This window comes from Setaria viridis, chromosome 5 (genome assembly GCF_005286985.2).
Source record: "Setaria viridis chromosome 5, Setaria_viridis_v4.0, whole genome shotgun sequence".
NCBI lineage: Eukaryota > Viridiplantae > Streptophyta > Magnoliopsida > Poales > Poaceae > Setaria > Setaria viridis.
In genome coordinates this window covers 38176576-38193982 of record NC_048267.2, presented here as the reverse complement: position 1 = coordinate 38193982, position 17407 = coordinate 38176576, and the positions used below count along the sequence as shown (strand labels likewise).

General features: G+C 51.7%; 2 protein-coding genes across 2 annotated transcripts; one reads left to right on the top strand and one right to left on the bottom strand.

Annotated features, from left to right (window-relative positions):
* The first annotated feature begins 9049 nt into the window (after window positions 1–9049).
* Window positions 9050–11586, top strand: LOC117854738 (uncharacterized). The gene is made up of 2 exons (XM_034736965.2): window positions 9050–10174; window positions 10731–11586. Exons 1-2 carry the CDS (start codon window positions 9352–9354, stop codon window positions 11396–11398), a joined length of 1491 nt encoding a protein of 496 aa, XP_034592856.1. The 5' UTR covers window positions 9050–9351; the 3' UTR covers window positions 11399–11586.
* A 3177-nt stretch (window positions 11587–14763) lies between these two features.
* LOC117854449 (uncharacterized) lies at window positions 14764–16462 on the bottom strand. The gene has a single exon (XM_034736639.2). It carries the CDS (start codon window positions 16373–16375, stop codon window positions 14978–14980), a length of 1398 nt encoding a protein of 465 aa, XP_034592530.1. The 5' UTR covers window positions 16376–16462; the 3' UTR covers window positions 14764–14977.
* Between the last annotated feature and the right edge of the window lie 945 nt (window positions 16463–17407).

Genomic DNA, 17407 nt, shown 5'->3' with positions numbered 1-17407 from the left:
TCCACACGTACAGTAGTTGGGAAACTACTATGCTACTCGAATGATTAACCTGCAAATAGTGCCAAAGCGTCTGCTGAAGCAGTGTGTAGCCCCAGTACCAGGCATGGAAAGCAGAGCACATTGAACCCGGCATAAATGGCCTAGCTAACATCATCTGGACACCTTTCTTTCTCTCTCTGTCCTCAAGAAAAACATCTGGCCTAGCTAACATCTTGACCTCGCTCAAGCCTCAAGTGGTTTTATTTGGCACCTCAATATCGCTGTCCGTCACGGCACCCCTGAATGTCTGGATGAGTCCCTATCGAGAGAACGGTCGTTACCGGCGAGCTGCCATTGCCGGCTTTGCTCGAGCCTCATGCGTCACGATCCGGTTCCGCCGGGTTAGTTGCGCTGCTCCGATGATCCTATCATTCCAGCCGCGGGAAGTGGATGTGGATGGACAGGAGGCGCGGCTCATGAATCTCCCTCCGATCTCACGGGCACGGGTGCTTTTGGTTACCCGTGGTACGAGACTGCACGGCGAGTTTAAGACAAACAGTTGGGCACACACGGATCGGAGGATGGCGCGAACGAACCACCTGCAATCGTTAGCGCCAACATAATCATGCCGTCGCTCCATTGTTGGACCATGCCACGCTCACAGTTTTACCACTACGGTACGCGCGTACAACAGGATGATGCATGGCCCCACGCGGCTTCCTCGTGATCTTTTTCGGTTCGTTGCTGACTTGTCGTAGGTGATGATGCACCGGTAGTTGTTTCCGTGCACATGTCACTGGTTTGTCATGACACTTGATCCTGAACGGTAGGAGTACGTGGAGTGCAGCTGCCGTGTTACATTCACCATGGAGCATTTGGACAGTTTGCACTTTGCAAGCAGGCGCTGTCGTAGATTGTAGATCGCCGGAGGCGACGAGACGCAGGCCGCCGCCCCGTGATGGATTGTTTAGCGAACACCCAGGCGGGCGGGGCAGTGAAAGCGCATTTATGGGCCTGTTCGGTTCGTGAGATGGCCGTTTGCGCCTTGGTTAGGAGACCCCCCGCGGTCTGCCTTCTTTTGTGCCTCGCCCGCACATGCTACTGATGGCGCTATTTTAGCGCCAACATCGTAATCATTGCCATGATAATGCCGATCAATACCGTGCGCCGTAGCACACCGACAGACTGACAGCGCGTCGTCCGCAGATTTTTCACATCGGACAAGGCAAAACCAACCACGAAACGTAGAGCCCTGGGAAGGACTCGGAACAGCTGATGCATCCGAATTCCGAAACCAGAATAGAAACACCGGCGGCTTTCTCATGGTCATGGCCGCCGCCGCCCAACAGCACAGTCGGCTACTAGCCTACTACTACGGCACCGAATGCCGAATCGAGCATACGCACAAACCCGCACGTCCCTGTCCGCCGTGTCGTGCCCCACTGTCCCGTACCCGGCACGGATCACGACCTCGGCGATCTCGTCGTTCGGTAGCCGCTGCTCCCTCGCAATCACGGCCGCCCCAGCATTGCACGGCGACTCACCATCCATCCAATATTTCTTTTCCTATTATCTTTTTGATCCGGAACAAAACGTCTTTAGTTCCGAATTAAGAATGAACCACCAACAGCCTCCTCTGACGGGCTCATTAGTTCCGGTTACTAATCTCAACGGGACTAAAGAGTCCCCTTTAGTCCCGGTTGTAATAGAGAAAATCTAGTGGGGCGTTTAGTCCCAGTTGAAAACACCAACCGGGACTAAATCTTTAGTCCCGGTACCAACCGGGATTAAACGCCCAACCGGGACCTTTTCACGCGCCCCCATCTCTCCACCTTATCTCCTCCTCTTTGTTTCTTATCTCGCGCATGCAGGCAGCGCTAGCTCTTCTTCCTTCTCCTCTCCCTTTCTTCCATGCGGGCGGGTGGGTGGCTCCAGCACAGGTGGGCAAGCCGGGCCGGGCGGCCGGCCGGCACGGGGTCGGCGCGGGCGGTCAGGCGGCCGACGCGGGTGTCCCATTTTTTTTAGTCCCGGTTGGTAACACCAACCAGGACTAAAGGGGGTCTTTAGTCCCAGTTAGTTTTTCAGGATCTACGTCCCTCACCAACCAGGAGTAAAGGTGAGTTTTCATCAGTGCAGGGTCCTTTTTCGGAGGCGATCAAGATCCCATCCTAGACTTGCTACTCCGGTGAGATCTAGGCCTGCTCCGCCGTTGGCAACTCCAGCCTGGCATCCACGCCACGTCGGTGACGGCCCTGTCGCCGATGGCCACCCTCATACCGCCGGTTAGCCCCTCCGGCGCCGGCGATCACTCACGTTCTGTAACCCTAATTTCTTAGGTTTCTAGCTCCACTTAGGTCTAGACTCTAAGATTGTTTTGTGCGGTGGTGTTTTACCACATTGCACTCTTGTTTTCCTCTCCGGGAAGCCACAACAGAGATTGGAGATAGATCTGGTAGAGGCGGTGAAGACCGCACATCTCAGGATCGGGCAAACCCTAATCCAAATATCGTTGATCTACTGCAAAAACTCAACTTGATGGTGGAGGAAGGAGACGTGGCAGATTTCAACGATGACGAAGGAGAGGGGGAGGCTGCTGTCGTTGAGTTCGCACTACTAGGGAAGGTATTGTCCCCATTGTCGCAGCACGCTAATACGATTCGAGCGGCCATGAAGCCGGCGTTGGGTAACCCATATGGCATGAAAATTCGCTCGATCGGGGAGAAAGGCGACAATCTCTTTGTTGCAGAATTTGGGAGCAAGGTGGATATGGAGCAAGTGCTAGCCGGTTCACCTTGGATCGCTGGGAAGCACACTGTAATCCTCAAAGAATACGACGAGAAGATAAAGCTGTCTGAGATTTGCTTCGATCGTATGGACATATGGCTGAGGATCCTCAACCTCCCACTAGGATGGATGAACCAACATAGGGGAGTTCGGGCGATAAGGTTGTTGGGTCAAGTCAAGAGGATGGATGTTGATGGAGATGGCAAGGTGATCAAGAGGGGGGGTGCTGTTGAGGATGACTAGGGACGGGGAGCCCGAATGGTTTGATGCTCAGTACAAGAAACTCCCTCTTTTCTGTTTCTCGTGTGGTATGATGGCCCACTAAGGACTCGACTGTGAGAACCCGGCGCCTGGGAATGCGCATGGTAAACTTCTGTATGATCGGGAGATCCCACTATGGGCACCGGATGATCGTAGAAAGAAGCTGCAGAGCTTTACGGATGCAGCAGCAGAGTCGTTTGGAAGCGGGACATCCTTAGGGGCTCATTCTGCCCGAGCATGTCGAGCAGGTTGGAGGGGAGACGGGCGATGCCAATGGATGAGGAGGAACACCGCTTGACTACTGATGAGGACGTTAGGGAGAAAGAGGATGGGGATGAGATCATGTCCCCCTTAAAAAAGTAGAATCCTGATGTACCCAAGGGGAAGGAGGTGGCGACCAGAAATACAGGGTGACAACTCTTTCAAGGGGAAAAAGAAGAAGCAAGGAAGCTAGAAAAGAAGAGGAAGTCAAAGCGTTTCGAGCCTAATTCTTCATAAACTTCAGACTTGAATTTGCCGATGGTTGACATGGCGGCTCTGGTTCTAGCGAGCCGGGTGAGCTCCCGCGTGAGTCAACTGGTAGGCTCTCGTGAGTGTAACGATGGTGTTACTGACAAGTGAAGTAAGAAGCAGAAGACATCGGATACCAATTCCAATGCTAGATCGGCGGTGGCTGCGAGCGGCAGCCCCCGCCGGGCATAATGAAAATCTTAAGTCTGAACTGCCGGAGCTTGGGGCAGCCCGAGGCAGTTCGAGAGATTTATAGATTAATCAAGCTACATAGCCCTAGTTTCATATTCCTCTCGGAGACACGAATCTTTCATGACCGAGTGGATGGTTTGCTACGATCCCTTGGGCTCCCGAATGGTGTTGGTGTGGGGAGTTACGGGGAGAGGTGGCGGGTTGGCTCTTCTATGGACAAAGGAGTTTAAGGTGAAACTGCTAGCTATGATAAGCTTCACATTGATGTGGCGATCCTTGGCCCAGAGTCTGAGCAGGAGCTATGGCGTCTTACTGGCTTTTATGGTGAAGCAAAACGAGAACTGAGATACAAAAGTTGGGAGCTGCTTGATTGGCTGAGTGCGCAAAGCTCCCTACCGTGGATATGTGTTGGGGACTTCAATGAAGTGTTAGAGGCTAGTGAGCAGTTTGGTGGTAATGTGCGCCTTGAATGACAGATGGAGGGGTTCAAAAACACGGTGGCCACGTGCGGATTCATAGACTTGGGATTCCATTGTCTTCCATATACGTGGGATAACAGGTAAGCAGGAAATCACATCATCAAGGTTAGGCTCGATAGAGTATTTGCAAATCAAGCTTTTTTAGATTGGTTCACGGAGACGGCGGTATGGCATGTGCAGTCAGCGAAATCTAATCATGGCTGCCTGCTTGTTGATATCCATCAATCAGGAACTGATCAAGGGGGGTGGACAAAGTCATTCCAGTACAAAAATATGTGGCATAGAGATGAATTGTACCTCAACCTAGTGCGATCTGCATGGGGAGAGGATGTAGACTCTGCCAATCTTGAGCAGCTCAGATCAAGGATGGGAAGGGTGCAAGAGGCCCTCCAGGAATGGGATCAAAATGTGTTTGGCTCGGTTTGGAAAGGATTGGTCAAACTACGGAAGCAACTTGAAGTTAAACATAGCAGATCCCTGGGTACTGGACCATCAAGACAAGAGAGACGCCTCATGTCTTAGATCTCTGAGCTACTATCTTGGGAAGAAATTATGGAGAAGCAAAGATCCCGTCTTGACTAGATGAAGGATGGAGATTGAAATACATCTTTGTTTCAGGCTAAGTCCAAAGAGAGAGCAAGAAGCAACCAGATTCGGGCTCTGCATTTAGCTGATGGCTCATTGATCTTGCAGCAAACTGATTTGGAGCAGTGTGCTATGGATTTTTATCATGACCTGTTCTCAGCTCAGCTAGCCCTGGAAATAGAGGAAATACTGCAACTTGTTCCCACCAAGGTAACTGATGAGATGAATGAGGGTTTGGCAAGGCCATATAATGAGGAAGAAGTGAAAAGTTCCTTGTTCGTGATGGGGCCGAATAAAGCTCTAGGCCTGGATCGTTTTATAGTTGGATTCTATCAATCTCATTGGGACTTGGTTGCCCCGAGTGTTACATGAGCTGTACTGAAGTTCCTCAATGAGGGAATGATTGCGGAGGAGATCAATCTCACAACAATTGTGCTCATTCCAAAGACCAACAATCCGCAAGATATGAAACACTTCAGACCTATATCTTCGTGCAATGTGATCTACAAGATCTGCTTAGAGATACAAGATCTGACTAAAAAAGGTGCTAGCTAATAGAATGAGAGGGTTTCTGCGTGAGATCATCTCAGAGGAACATAGTGCCTTTGTACCTAGAAGGCTGATCACTGACAATGTTATTACAGCTTATGAATGCACACATTATCTGAAAAGGAAGAAAGGGAAGAATGGGGTGTGTGCAATTAAGCTGGATATGGCGAAAGCATATGATCGAGTGGAATGGCCTTATCTCGAAGGAATCATGCTCAAGTTGGGCTTTCATGATGAGTTTGTCTAGCGTGTCATGAGGTGTGTAACATCAGTTGGCTTTTCTATTAGAGTTAATGGAAAGTTAACATATTGCTTTAGGCCAATAAGAGGAATTAGGAGGGGATCCTATCTTGCCTTACCTATTCTTGTTGTGCATTGAGGGGCTATCCTCGCTCCTAAAATCATTGAGCCCGGTGCATCTGAGGAGGGGTACATGTCAGTGTACACTCACCATGGATATCGCACCTTCTCTTTGCAGATGACTGCGTCATTTTGTCTAAAGCGTCGAAGAGAGGGGTTGATGGGCTTTAGGATATTTTGGAGATATACCACCGAGGATTGGGACAACTGGTGAACCGTGACAAGTCTGCAGTGTTCTTTAGCAAGAATAGCATAGATGACATGAAGAGTGCCATAACAAATACTGTCGGTGCGAAATCTAGCTAACAAGTAAATATTTGTAGTTTTGCCATGCGTTAGATCGGATATAGCCTAGCACATAATGACACAGGATGAATACTGGTTCGGGCAACGCGCCCTACATCTAGTCAGAGTCGGCCGATCAACTTTATTCCTGAGCACAGGTGCTCAAAGTATGCAGTGGGGGTACAAATGAGAGGAGGATGACACCTGAGTCCTAGCCTTGTTCTCGTCTCAGTGGAAGAGAGTGGCAAGAGTTCAGACGTGCGCTAAGCGTCGAAGAGTGTAAGAATGTAAGAGTGCGTAAGTCGTAGAGGTGGCCTTTTGTAGTACAAGGGAACGGTCTTACAGGTCGGAAAGGATAAGAGAGTGAGTGTATGGGCGCTGCCTAGTCTTGTCGAAGCCCACGTCGTCTGGTGTAGTATGGCCTCCGTCCTCGGTCCCTGTTCTCCTCGTCGGGCCACTCCGTCGTAGCGAGTAGGTTTATGACGGTACCGTACAGGTGTGCGCAGGGCGTGGCACGATATGGTTCTGCGTAGGGCCGGCTGACCCGGGTGCTTCCTCGTTATCCGTCCCACCTGCTCCCTAGGCCCACACTGAGCGGGCGTCCCCGGTTGGTTATCCCAGTCGGCCCCGAACGAGTCGGTCGGGGGGAGCGGTACGGGTGGTACGGCGTATCCCCAGTCGGGAGGACTCGGTCGGGAGTACCCGGTCGGGAGAGCTCAGTCGAGGTCGGACTGTGGTCCCACCCCTGGTCGGAGGAGTCGGCTGGTGGCCGGATCGTGGTCTTGGCCTGGCTACGTGTAGCTGGGCCGGTCCAGATGTGTGTTGTTGCTGTGCCCTTTGTCAAGCCAAGTGTCGCGGGAAGGCAGTCCCGTTGGGACCCCGGATCTATGGACCCGTAAAATACCTTGCAGATTCAAAACGAGGCACTGGCGGAAAAATACTTGGGTTTACCAACAGCATTGGGAAGATCCATCAAAGAGGCATTTGAGTACATGCCAACCAAAATTAAAGGGCTAGTAGGATGCTGGTTTGGACGGGAAGCTAGTTGTGCTGGACGTGAAATCTTGTTGAAGCCCAAGGCACAGGTTATACCCACCTATCCCATGAGCTGCTTCCTTCTGCCAGTAAGTACCAGCAAGAAAATGAGGAGCACAATGGCCAATTACTGGTGGGGCAGCTCGACAGATAATTGGATGAGATGGGAGCTGCTTGCTAGACCAAAGGCGAATGGAGGTATGGAATTCGGAGATCTAACAATGTTCAACGAGGCTATGCTCGGCAAGCAGGGCTAGAGGTTGATCTCTAGGCAAGATTCCCTATGTGCTCGAGTGTTGAAAGGAAGATATTTCAATGATGGGGATTTCTTGTTTGCAACAAGGAAGAAGCAAGCAAGCCAAACATGTTGAGCAATTCTGGCTAGACGTGAGGTGCTTACAGATGGTTTGATAAAAAGAATAGGATATGGCCAGAACACAAATATATGGAAAGAAAAATGGATGCAGAATCACCCATTAAGGCGACCATTCACGGCACCTGATCAACAGGTGTCCAAAGTGTCGGAGCTATTGACAGATAGTGGCCATTGGAATGAGGAGCTCATTCGAGAGATCTTCTGTGAATTTGACGCGGAAGCTATTCTCTCAACCTATCTCAATGGCCATAGGGAAGATTTCTGAGCATAGGAACATGAAAAACATGAAATGTATTCGGTCCGATCTGCATATCGTCTGTTAGAACGCAACCTACGACAGATGAGTGATGAAGGTGTACCGAGTTCTTCGTCTGATCATGATTGGAAGGCCATATGGAAGTTAGAAGTCCCACCCAAGGTTCAAGTATTCTGGTGGAGAGTATTACATGAGTTTCTACCAGCTAGAGACATTCTCCATCGGAGATACATTGAAAAGATTGCCAACTGTGAAGTATGTGTAGCATAACAAGAAACAATTAAGCATGTGCTTGTGGACTGCATGGTGGCGAGAGAGTTCTCGGACAGTGCAAGAATTATCACCGGTGTCAAATTGCCGAGGCTTCATGATAGGACCTGGGCGAGGGATTTGATTCAGTATTGATATCTGCCCCAAGAGAGATGCAGCGGTGATTTTGTGTGGGATGTGGTCACTTTGGATGATGAGAAACAACCATCGACATGGAGAGGCACCGCTGCCAGTGCGACAAGCTGTGCAATGGGCAAGTGACACGGCTTTCGACTTGTGGCACTTGCTACATCCAGAGAAGAAACAGGAGGTCAAAGGGACAGAGAAGTGGAGACGACCGCTGGAAGGATGGTGCAAGTGCAATGCCGATGGTGCTTTCTATGAGCTTGATAATGCTGGGGCAACAGGGGCAGTAATACGTGATCATGATGGGCGCTTCCTCGCAGGACGAGCAGCCTGGTATAATTGAGCCACTGATCCCTTTGCTGATGGAAGCTATGGCATGCAAGGATGGTCTTCTCTTGGCACAACAGCTGGGAGTTCGCAAGGTTTGTCTGGAAATAGACTGCTTGGACCTGATTAAGCTACGGGAAAAGCTGGAGGAGCAGCGATCTGCGGTTAGCCTGGCCCTATGGGATATCAGGAGTATCGGCAGGAGCTTCGATGAGTTTACCTTTGTTCATGCACAGCGATCGTGTAATAGGGTAGCTCATTCTTGTGCTAGACAGGTTTCGCCAGGTCAAACTCTGGGAGAGTGGCGACCTGATCGTAGCGATTGTAACAACTTTATTTCCAATTAATGAAGCTCCTAATTACCTAAAAAAAGGGGTCCCCCCCCCCGCCGCCCCGCGGTGGGACGCGCGGTCCCTCCTTCACCCGCCTCCGCTTCGTTACAGTTCAAGATTTGTTCTTACGTGTCGGCCTGGTCCCCGTCCCGGAGTCCCTCGCGGCACCCGTCTTGTTTTTTGTACGGTTGGGGTGGCTTTGGTTCCGGGAAGGAACTAGCCTCGCTGTGAAGCCGCGAGACCCCCCCCCCCCCCCCCCCCCCCCCCCCCCCCCCCCCCCCCCCGCCCCCCCCGCTGGGTCACAGGTCGTCGCGCGGCGCGTACCCACCGCCCTCTTCCCCGCCTTAACTACTGCGAGGAGCTCGGCCCGGCGGGCAACACGCCAGGGCGCCTGCGAAACACCAGCAGTGTAGCGCAGCGAGCACGAGTTTGGTTTGGTGGCGCGCCTTTACTGCCGCCCGCCCAACCCAACACTATCCCAGGGCGGATTTTAATTGCCCCCCCCGCCAGCCTCCCTCCCTCGCTGCCTTCGGATGCCGCTCTGCGGCGCAAGCGTGCCGCCCCAAGTAATGCAGTGACCTTGACCGAGCGAGCGAGCGGGCGAGCGACCGACGACGCAGCTGCGCGCCACCGCCCCGCGACTCGATGGGCGAGAGGAGGCGGCGCGGGAGCGCCACAGCTGCTGCTGCTCCCGGAGCTGCTGCTGCTGCGCGGGCTGAGGAGGAGAAGGCCGCGTCGGCGGCGGCGGCGGGGAAGGCTCCGCCGCCGACGGTGTGGTTCGCGCTGAAGCGGTCGCTACACTGCCGCTCCGAGCCATCGGATGTCCACGTGCCGCGGGCCAAGGCCGGTCCCGCCGCGGTCGGCGGCGGCGGCGGGAACCTGTCGTCGATCGTGACCAAGCGCGCGGCCCCGCGGTCGGGCTGCTCGCGCTCCATCGCCAACCTGCGGGACGTCATCCACGGGAGCAAGCGCCACCCGGGGCAGCCGCCAAGCTGCAGCCCGCGGTCCATCGGCAGCAGCGAGTTCCTTAACCCCATCGCGCACGAGGTCGTGCTCAGCACCAACTCCCGCTGCGAGCTCAAGATCACCGGCTTCGGCGGATGCGGGGGGCTCGGCGCCGTCGGGACCGCCGCCGCGCACGACGCCGACGGCGGCGGGGGATCTGACGGCGGCGTCGTGTCGTCCTTCGTCGGCACGCTCCGCCCCGGCACGCCGGGACCCGCGTGGTCCGGCCACGGACTGCCGTACAGCGGCTCCATGCGGGGCGGCGTGCGCTGCACGCCGCCGAGGTCCCCGAACGTGCTGCTGGAGCGGAACGGCTCCGTGGCGGTCGGCCACCGCGCGTCCTGCGAGGACACCGCCAAGGCCGGCGCCGGCAAGGGCTCCGGCGGGCTCAGCTGCCACCGGTGCGGCGAGCACTTCGGCAAGTGGGAGGCCCTGGAGGCGCACCACCTCTCCAAGCATGCAGGTGAGGCCGTCCGCTGCTGACATCTGCATCCGCATTGCATTGCATCTCCCGTCGTACAGATCAGCTTTTGCTGGTGGTACACACAGTCCCCCGTGGATCTTCACGCCGTCCGGGCGATGGGCGGTGCCGGTGGCACTTTAGTTCGTGCCGGCCGCGTCTTTACCGCAAAAGGTTTGCAACTACCTGGTACAGAGAGTCCGGGGCTCACCGCCGTGTTCATGTTAATCCAAACTTTTTGCTCTTTTTGCGAATCCATGCTTGCAACTTTTTCATTTACTGCTCGTCTGTAGCATCAGATTCTGCTGGATTCTGCGTTCCGTAGTCTGCAGCACGCTTCCAACTTTTTCAATGACTCCATGCTTTTTCTTCATTAAGCTGGACAAGCCATTCATAGGATTCTTAATTGCAAAGCAGTAACCAGAAGCTTCAATTTTCAAGAACATTATATTTTGCTCTTCCTTTTTTGGAGTTTCGTTGTTCATGCAACTTGAACTTCAGAAACAGGGAGAAGATGTGGAATTGCCTTTCTCCATCTAACCCGGCTACTTGTGTGCAGTGACGGAGCTGGTGGAAGGCGACTCGTCGCGGAAGATCGTGGAGATCATCTGCCGGACGAGCCTGCTCAAGTCGGAGAGCAGCTGCGTGCGGATCGAGCGGGTGTTCAAGGTGCACAACACGCAGCGGACCCTGTCCCGCTTCGAGGAGTACCGCGAGGCCGTGAAGCTCAAGGCCAGCAAGCTGCCCAAGAAGCACCCGCGCTGCCTCGCCGACGGCAACGAGCTGCTGCGCTTCCACGGCGCCACGCTCTCGTGCGCGCTCGGCGCCGGCTCCGGCGCCTCCAGCAGCCTCTGCGCCTCCGACAGGTGCGCCGTGTGCCGCATCATCCGGCACGGCTTCTCCGCCAGGAAGGAAGGCAAGGCCGGCGTGGGCGTGTTCACCACCTCCACCAGCGGCCGCGCGTTCGAGTCCATCGAGGCGCCGCCCCCCGCCTCCTGCGGCGACGACGGGGCGGACCCGGCCGCCGCGCCGCGCAAGGCGCTGCTGGTGTGCAGGGTCATCGCGGGGCGGGTGCACAAGCCGCTGGAGAACCTGAGGGAGTTCGCGGGGCAGACGGGCTTCGACTCGCTCGCCGGCAAGGTCGGGCCCTACTCCAACATCGAGGAGCTGTACCTGCTGAACCCGAGGGCGCTGCTCCCGTGCTTCGTGGTCATCTGCAAACCGTAGTAGCATGGCAGAGCTAGAGACACCACACCATCTCATCTCATTGTTACTAGTAATTAACCATTCTTTTTTCCTTTGTTATGTTCTGCTCTTTGTCGTGCGTCTCGGTTGCTACTCTGTTGCCGTTTGTTTCAGCTAACAGCTAGTAGTAGTATAACACTGTGGGCTATGCGTGCATGCCTTCATGTGCTCGTGGGCATCGTCTTCAGAGTTCAGAGCAGCTAAGCAGACGGCATCGAACCAGTCATGCTCTGCCTCAAGCAGAGTATACAGTTCATCTTCAGACTTCAGATCACTCACTTTGACAACCGGCATGGTCGTCTCTCAATAGACTAGTACCCGGTAGGTTACAAAACAACTTCGCGTTCAAATTTTGTAGCACCAACCCCTGCTCCGTTGAATGGTCGTTGGGTACAGCCATCAGCCACCTTTTGTTTGTTTCATTCAAAATTTGTCCAGACCTGTGTTTGAACCCTCTGATAGTAGCCAGCAAATCTTATCGCGGCAGTGGCAGGCAACCGCGAGTACTGCTGACGCTGGTTCTCCTCGTCCGCGCCGCGCCCACCGAGGCACGCGGCAGCGACGCCATGTCCTTGCCACATCGATGGCTACCGGCCGCCTGAACCGGACATTGAATGCGCTTTTTTGTCTTGGCGTCTGTGACAACAGTAGCCCGTCGGGGCGACGCCGGCTTTCTGGCGCGCCATGGCCTGGCCGCCGCCTGCTGCGCGAACGGCATTCATGAAGCCACTGCCGCTCAAAAACGTTACTACAGTAGCAAGCAGCCTCGCCGCCGCTCGCCAGTCTCCACCATAGAGCTCGCCACTGCTGCAGACAGCGCCCCCATCTCGGTCCCCGCTTGTCAGTTGTCAGCATCCTCCAGACCTCCGAGCACCTGCCGCCGGGAACGGGATGGCCGTGAACGTTACCAATTACTCCAGGAGCTCAGTGGCCTTTGCATCTATTTCAACAAAACTCGCCATTGCATCAGCATCATGGTCTACTACAGTATAGTAGTAAATTTTACCGGGTCATCAAACGACGAACCCGCCTGACCAGACGCCGTATTAACACACCTCCTAGTGCTAAGCGCCAGAGTTAATACTACCTGCATTTTTCTATCAAGCGTCGTCCCGGACAGCCAGGGCACCAGGCACCAGCTGCTGCACAGCCCAGCCATCATTAATCCCCGCTCCATTGACCACGACCCCGCGCACTCGCACGCGCCTACAATTCCGTGTTCAAATCCATGTTCCTCCGCGCAGCGCGCTCGCTAATCGCGATGCGCCCGAAAGTCTCCACCTGCCAAACCTACGTGCAATTGACAGCGATTTTGAAAGTTTGGAGCCTTTTGTTCCATTCCACTCCAACTGGGGTTTTAGTATAGTAGCCATCTTTGTTAAAGTCGCATCTATATGCTGCCCAACTTCTTGTTGCCTGCTGGATGCTTCGGCTGATTACGCACGATGCCGTGAAGGCAAATGAGGAGCTAGAGACTTGCTACTGTATTTGCTAAGCAGGGCGTTTTGTTGCGTGATATAGCAGCCAGAGATTGCATGATGCTCGATTTTCTATTGTGTTTCAGATGTAGGGCAGAGCTTAGGCTCAATGCCGTTACTACACCAGCATAGTGGCACTGCCATGACACACTATTACAGAATTAGTAATTCTAACTGCTTCATCTTACAGTTTTCGGGATTGCTCCAAAGCTTGGACTGAATTCTTACAGTTTTATAATATAAAAGCCCCTCTATGCAAACGGATCCTTTCAGTTGCTGTACCTCTCTTTTTGCCACATCCCACAAGCAGTAGCAAGTGAAGTGACTGAATCTCAACTTAATTTCTCCATCTAGACATAAATTTAGGTACTATAGATAGATGAATCTTTTTAAATACAGCAGGCCATAAGTTAGATATGCAACAAGGAGGATTCAGAAACAAAATAATCGCAAAATGATGGAGTTTGTAGAGCGGAATGGGTATTAAGATGGCAGAGAGAAAACAGGGCATAGTAAATAGACAAAGGATGTCATCAGCTTATGCTTATCCATGGAAGGAAATTCGAGATGACATACCCCACAAATGGTGAGATAAAAATATTTAGAACACAGGTTTTGGACATGAAAGATCAGGGAGCTCACCTGAAGGCTTGTACCACAAATTTGTTGAGATATTTTAACAGTTTCCAATGACTTCCCATAAAGAGATCTTGCGCTGTGGGCTGTGGCACGAAGCCAGAAGTCATGAAAATGAAGATTAGTCCGGATTCTAGAGCTGATACTTACCAATATACTCCAGTGCTGGCATGGACACAGATATATAACAACAAACCTAAACCCCAACAGCACACAAAAGTAAGCAGTGCTGGCAGAAATACTGGTTGAGACGAGTTTTGAGCCAGCTTTTAATATAGAAATTAACTATTGAATACCTTTCATATGCTGCCATGTGTTTTCTGGTAAATGGGGAAGGCGATTTATCTCGAAACTTGATGCTTTGAATTATGCAATAACTTCATTTTGTTTTTGGTAGATAAACAGATCTGAGTTTTTTTTTTCATTTTTTCACCAGATTTGGCATAAATTTGTAAAACTTATCAAAAAAACTAAACACAACTCTGAAAAATGTGCAAAAAAAAATGAACAAGAAAAACAAATTTCATTGGTGATCTTGAGACCTCCCTTTTTAATCTGCTCGACACAGTTCATCAGATAATGCCTCATTTGTCTTCATTCTTGATTCTAACTTAACTCTAGAAACAGTCCTGAAGACCATCTCAAAGCTTAGCCAGCCATAGCACATTGCAGCGTGCAGCCAACCTGCTAGTGCTAAATACCTAAGTTCATGTATTCTCAATCAAAAGAAGACCTGCTGGAGCAACCTCTACCATATACTTGAAAGCAGCAATCTGAAGTTTAACAAGTTGTTAGTTCATCATCCTGCAATACCTTTATTTCGTTAATTCACTTGCTAGGGTAAATTGTCTGGCGAATAAGATGATCTATTCAAAGAAGGAAAAAATGGCCATGACTATAAAGTGAAACAATTCTGCTCTAGAGATACAAAATACCTACTTGATAGCTTGACACACTATGGCTAAGAAAAAGGAAGCTGATGTAGAGTGACAATGTGACATTAAGTCTCCACGAGATAGGAATTTCATATTCCAAACTTGAAGTATTCAATCAAGTTAACAAATGAGTTATATATTTACTTGCTTGCAAAAGCGAATGCATTATCAAAAGACCAGGATATGCAAATAAGTATAAAGCCTGCACAATGTTCAAGAATGATTAGAGGAAAAAGGCAGTAAAACAAATACATCTAACAATTTAGATGCCCTGTGACAAACATGCCAAAGCTAGAAATTCTAGGGAAGAAGGTCTTCATATAAATATTATATAAAATGAGTAGCTGTTTTCTTACAAATCAATTACAGCAGAGAAGCAATAAACCATTTCTTATTGAAGTACTAGAGGATAGCAATTATACATGCAATTCTGATGTATTGGGGCAGCGAAACAGTAGAGCAACTTTAGTTTACATCACCATGACACGTCAATGCCTAACCTACAATCCTCATCAAGCATTTTTAGAATCCTCTCCCTCCTTACACCCCTCACCCTCTTCATCCGGTGCAGAATCTTCCAAATCAGTTTCGGCTTCTGCATCAATGTCTTCTCCAGTAGGTGGTGGCATCTTCAAACCCATATTGTCTCCAGTGCGTGGCGACATTCTCAAACCCTTCCGAGGATAGTAGTTCTTCCTCCCAAGCTCAACAATCCTCTTAGCTTCCTCCATCCTTGATGCAGCAACCAGCGCAGTCACAACGCTCTGGAGCAACGAGGATTGCACTCTGCACTTCCCACTAAAGATCTCATGACAGCACTTTAGAGCAAGATCAAGATCCCCGGCCTCAAGAAAATGTGGCACAAGGGTATGAAATGTGCCACTATTTGGTGCACATTCATTCTTTACCAGATCATCATATACCTTCTTGGCCTCATCCAATCTCCCTTCCTTGCAATACCCTCGAATCAGTTCATTGTAAGACACTGTATCAGGTTTTGGCCCATCCTTCTGCATCCTCTCAATCAAAGCAATTGCATCCTCAGTACTCCCTTTGGAAACCAAACCTCGTAGCTTCGCATTGTAGCTCTTTGCATCCGGCTCAACATTCCTCTCCTTCATCATCTCCCAGACTTTCTTGGCATCATCAAAGCAACCGTTGTTGTAGAATCCATTGAGCAGAGTGTTGAAAGATATCTCATTGGGTGTAAGACCGCACTTCTCCATGAGCGGGATGACGTCGAGGGCGGCAGAGAGGTCCGGCTTCTGGCACAACGCGTTGATGAGTATGTTGTAGGAGTATACACTGGGGACAATGGTTGGGTGTGAGGCCGGGATCTGCTGGAACGCCGTGGCGAGCGCGTCGAAGTCGCGGGCGTTGACGTAGGCAGAGAGGAGGGCGTTGAAGGTCATGACAGACTTGTGCTTCGGGGGAAGGTCGAGGAAGGTCGTGGCGGCGTGGGACGGCATGGATGCGCGGCCGTAGAGGCGGACGAGGCGCGTGGCGAAGCCCTCGGTGGAGGCCTCGAGGAAGGGCTTCTGCGAGTCGAGGATTGCCGCGACGGCGTCGTGGCGGCCAAAGGATGTGAGGCGGGCCACGGCCACCTCGTACACGCGGTGCTTCTCGCGGAAGCGCTGGGACGCGGCCGATGCGGCGATGAACTTGGATACCAGCTTTTCCGGATCGCGCTCCTGGAAGATGGCCTTCACGATTCTGCCGAGGGACTTCTCGTGGCTGCGGCCCGCGTTGGGTTTCGCCTCCGCCTCGCCGGCGGCCACTTTCGGGGCCGGTGCAGGCGCAGGCGCAGGCGCAGGAGCGGGCGCAGGCTTGGGTGTTTGGGCGCGTGGTGTGGTCGAGGAGAAGATGCTGGAGAGCCGGGGCGCGCGGGAGGCGGCGGCGGGGGAGGCCATGGCGGCGCGACGGCGGCGCTGGTGGGGTTTGCGACTTTGCGTGGAGACGACTGCGTGAGACCGGCGGCGGAGGTGTTTGCGTGGAGTCTATTTGGGCCGTGATGGAAATTTACTACAGCCCAGCAGGTCCGCCAGTGGGCTCGCGGATTGTCTTCAGGTAAGATCGGAATCATGAGATCTTTGAATATGAATCGTAAAAATCATAGCAGGGGAGACAAAATGTGCAGCTGTTTAGGTTAGTTTCTATACTCACGAATGGCTAGTCTTTTTTTTTTCACTTTGTTTGCATTTAAACTGTAGGATTATGTTCTTCATGTATCATTAATGCTTGGGAATCTGAAGAATTCTTTTTAACGCCACTCGGTACGCTGGAGACAAAACTGTCATTACAAATGTACTATTCAGTATGCATCCCGCATGTCTAGGGGGTGGTTCAGTACCCATCACATCGGATGTTTGGATACCGATTAGGAGTATTAAACATAGACTATTTACAAAACCCATTACACAGATGGAGTCTAATTCGCGAGACGAATCTATTAAGCCTAATTAGTTCATGATTTGACAATGTGCTGCTACAGTAAACATGTGCTAATCATGGATTAGTTAGGCTCAATAGATTCGTCTCGCGAATTAGTATAGGGATTCTACAATTAATTTTATAATTAGATCATGTTTAGTTCTTCTAATTAATATCCGAACATTCAATGTGATACTCCTAAAGTTTAGCAACTCGTATATCCACTCTGGACAACCACCTTCGCCTTCCAAATTTCTTCCCAGTTCAGAGATAATGATACGATCCCTGACACAGTGACACTGCACCTGACATGCTGATGATGTTGTATACTGCTAACCGCCATTGGATAATGGACAGCATCCTCTGGTTATTTAAACGCTTGGTCCATAGACAAATTGTGGGAGTGCTTCTTGGTCAGCAATCCGCATCCATTTTCTTCGGTCAGCGTCTGTGTGCCACCGTGTGATTTGCCTCCAGGCAAGCCTTATAACATGCCGGGGCTATATGTCCAT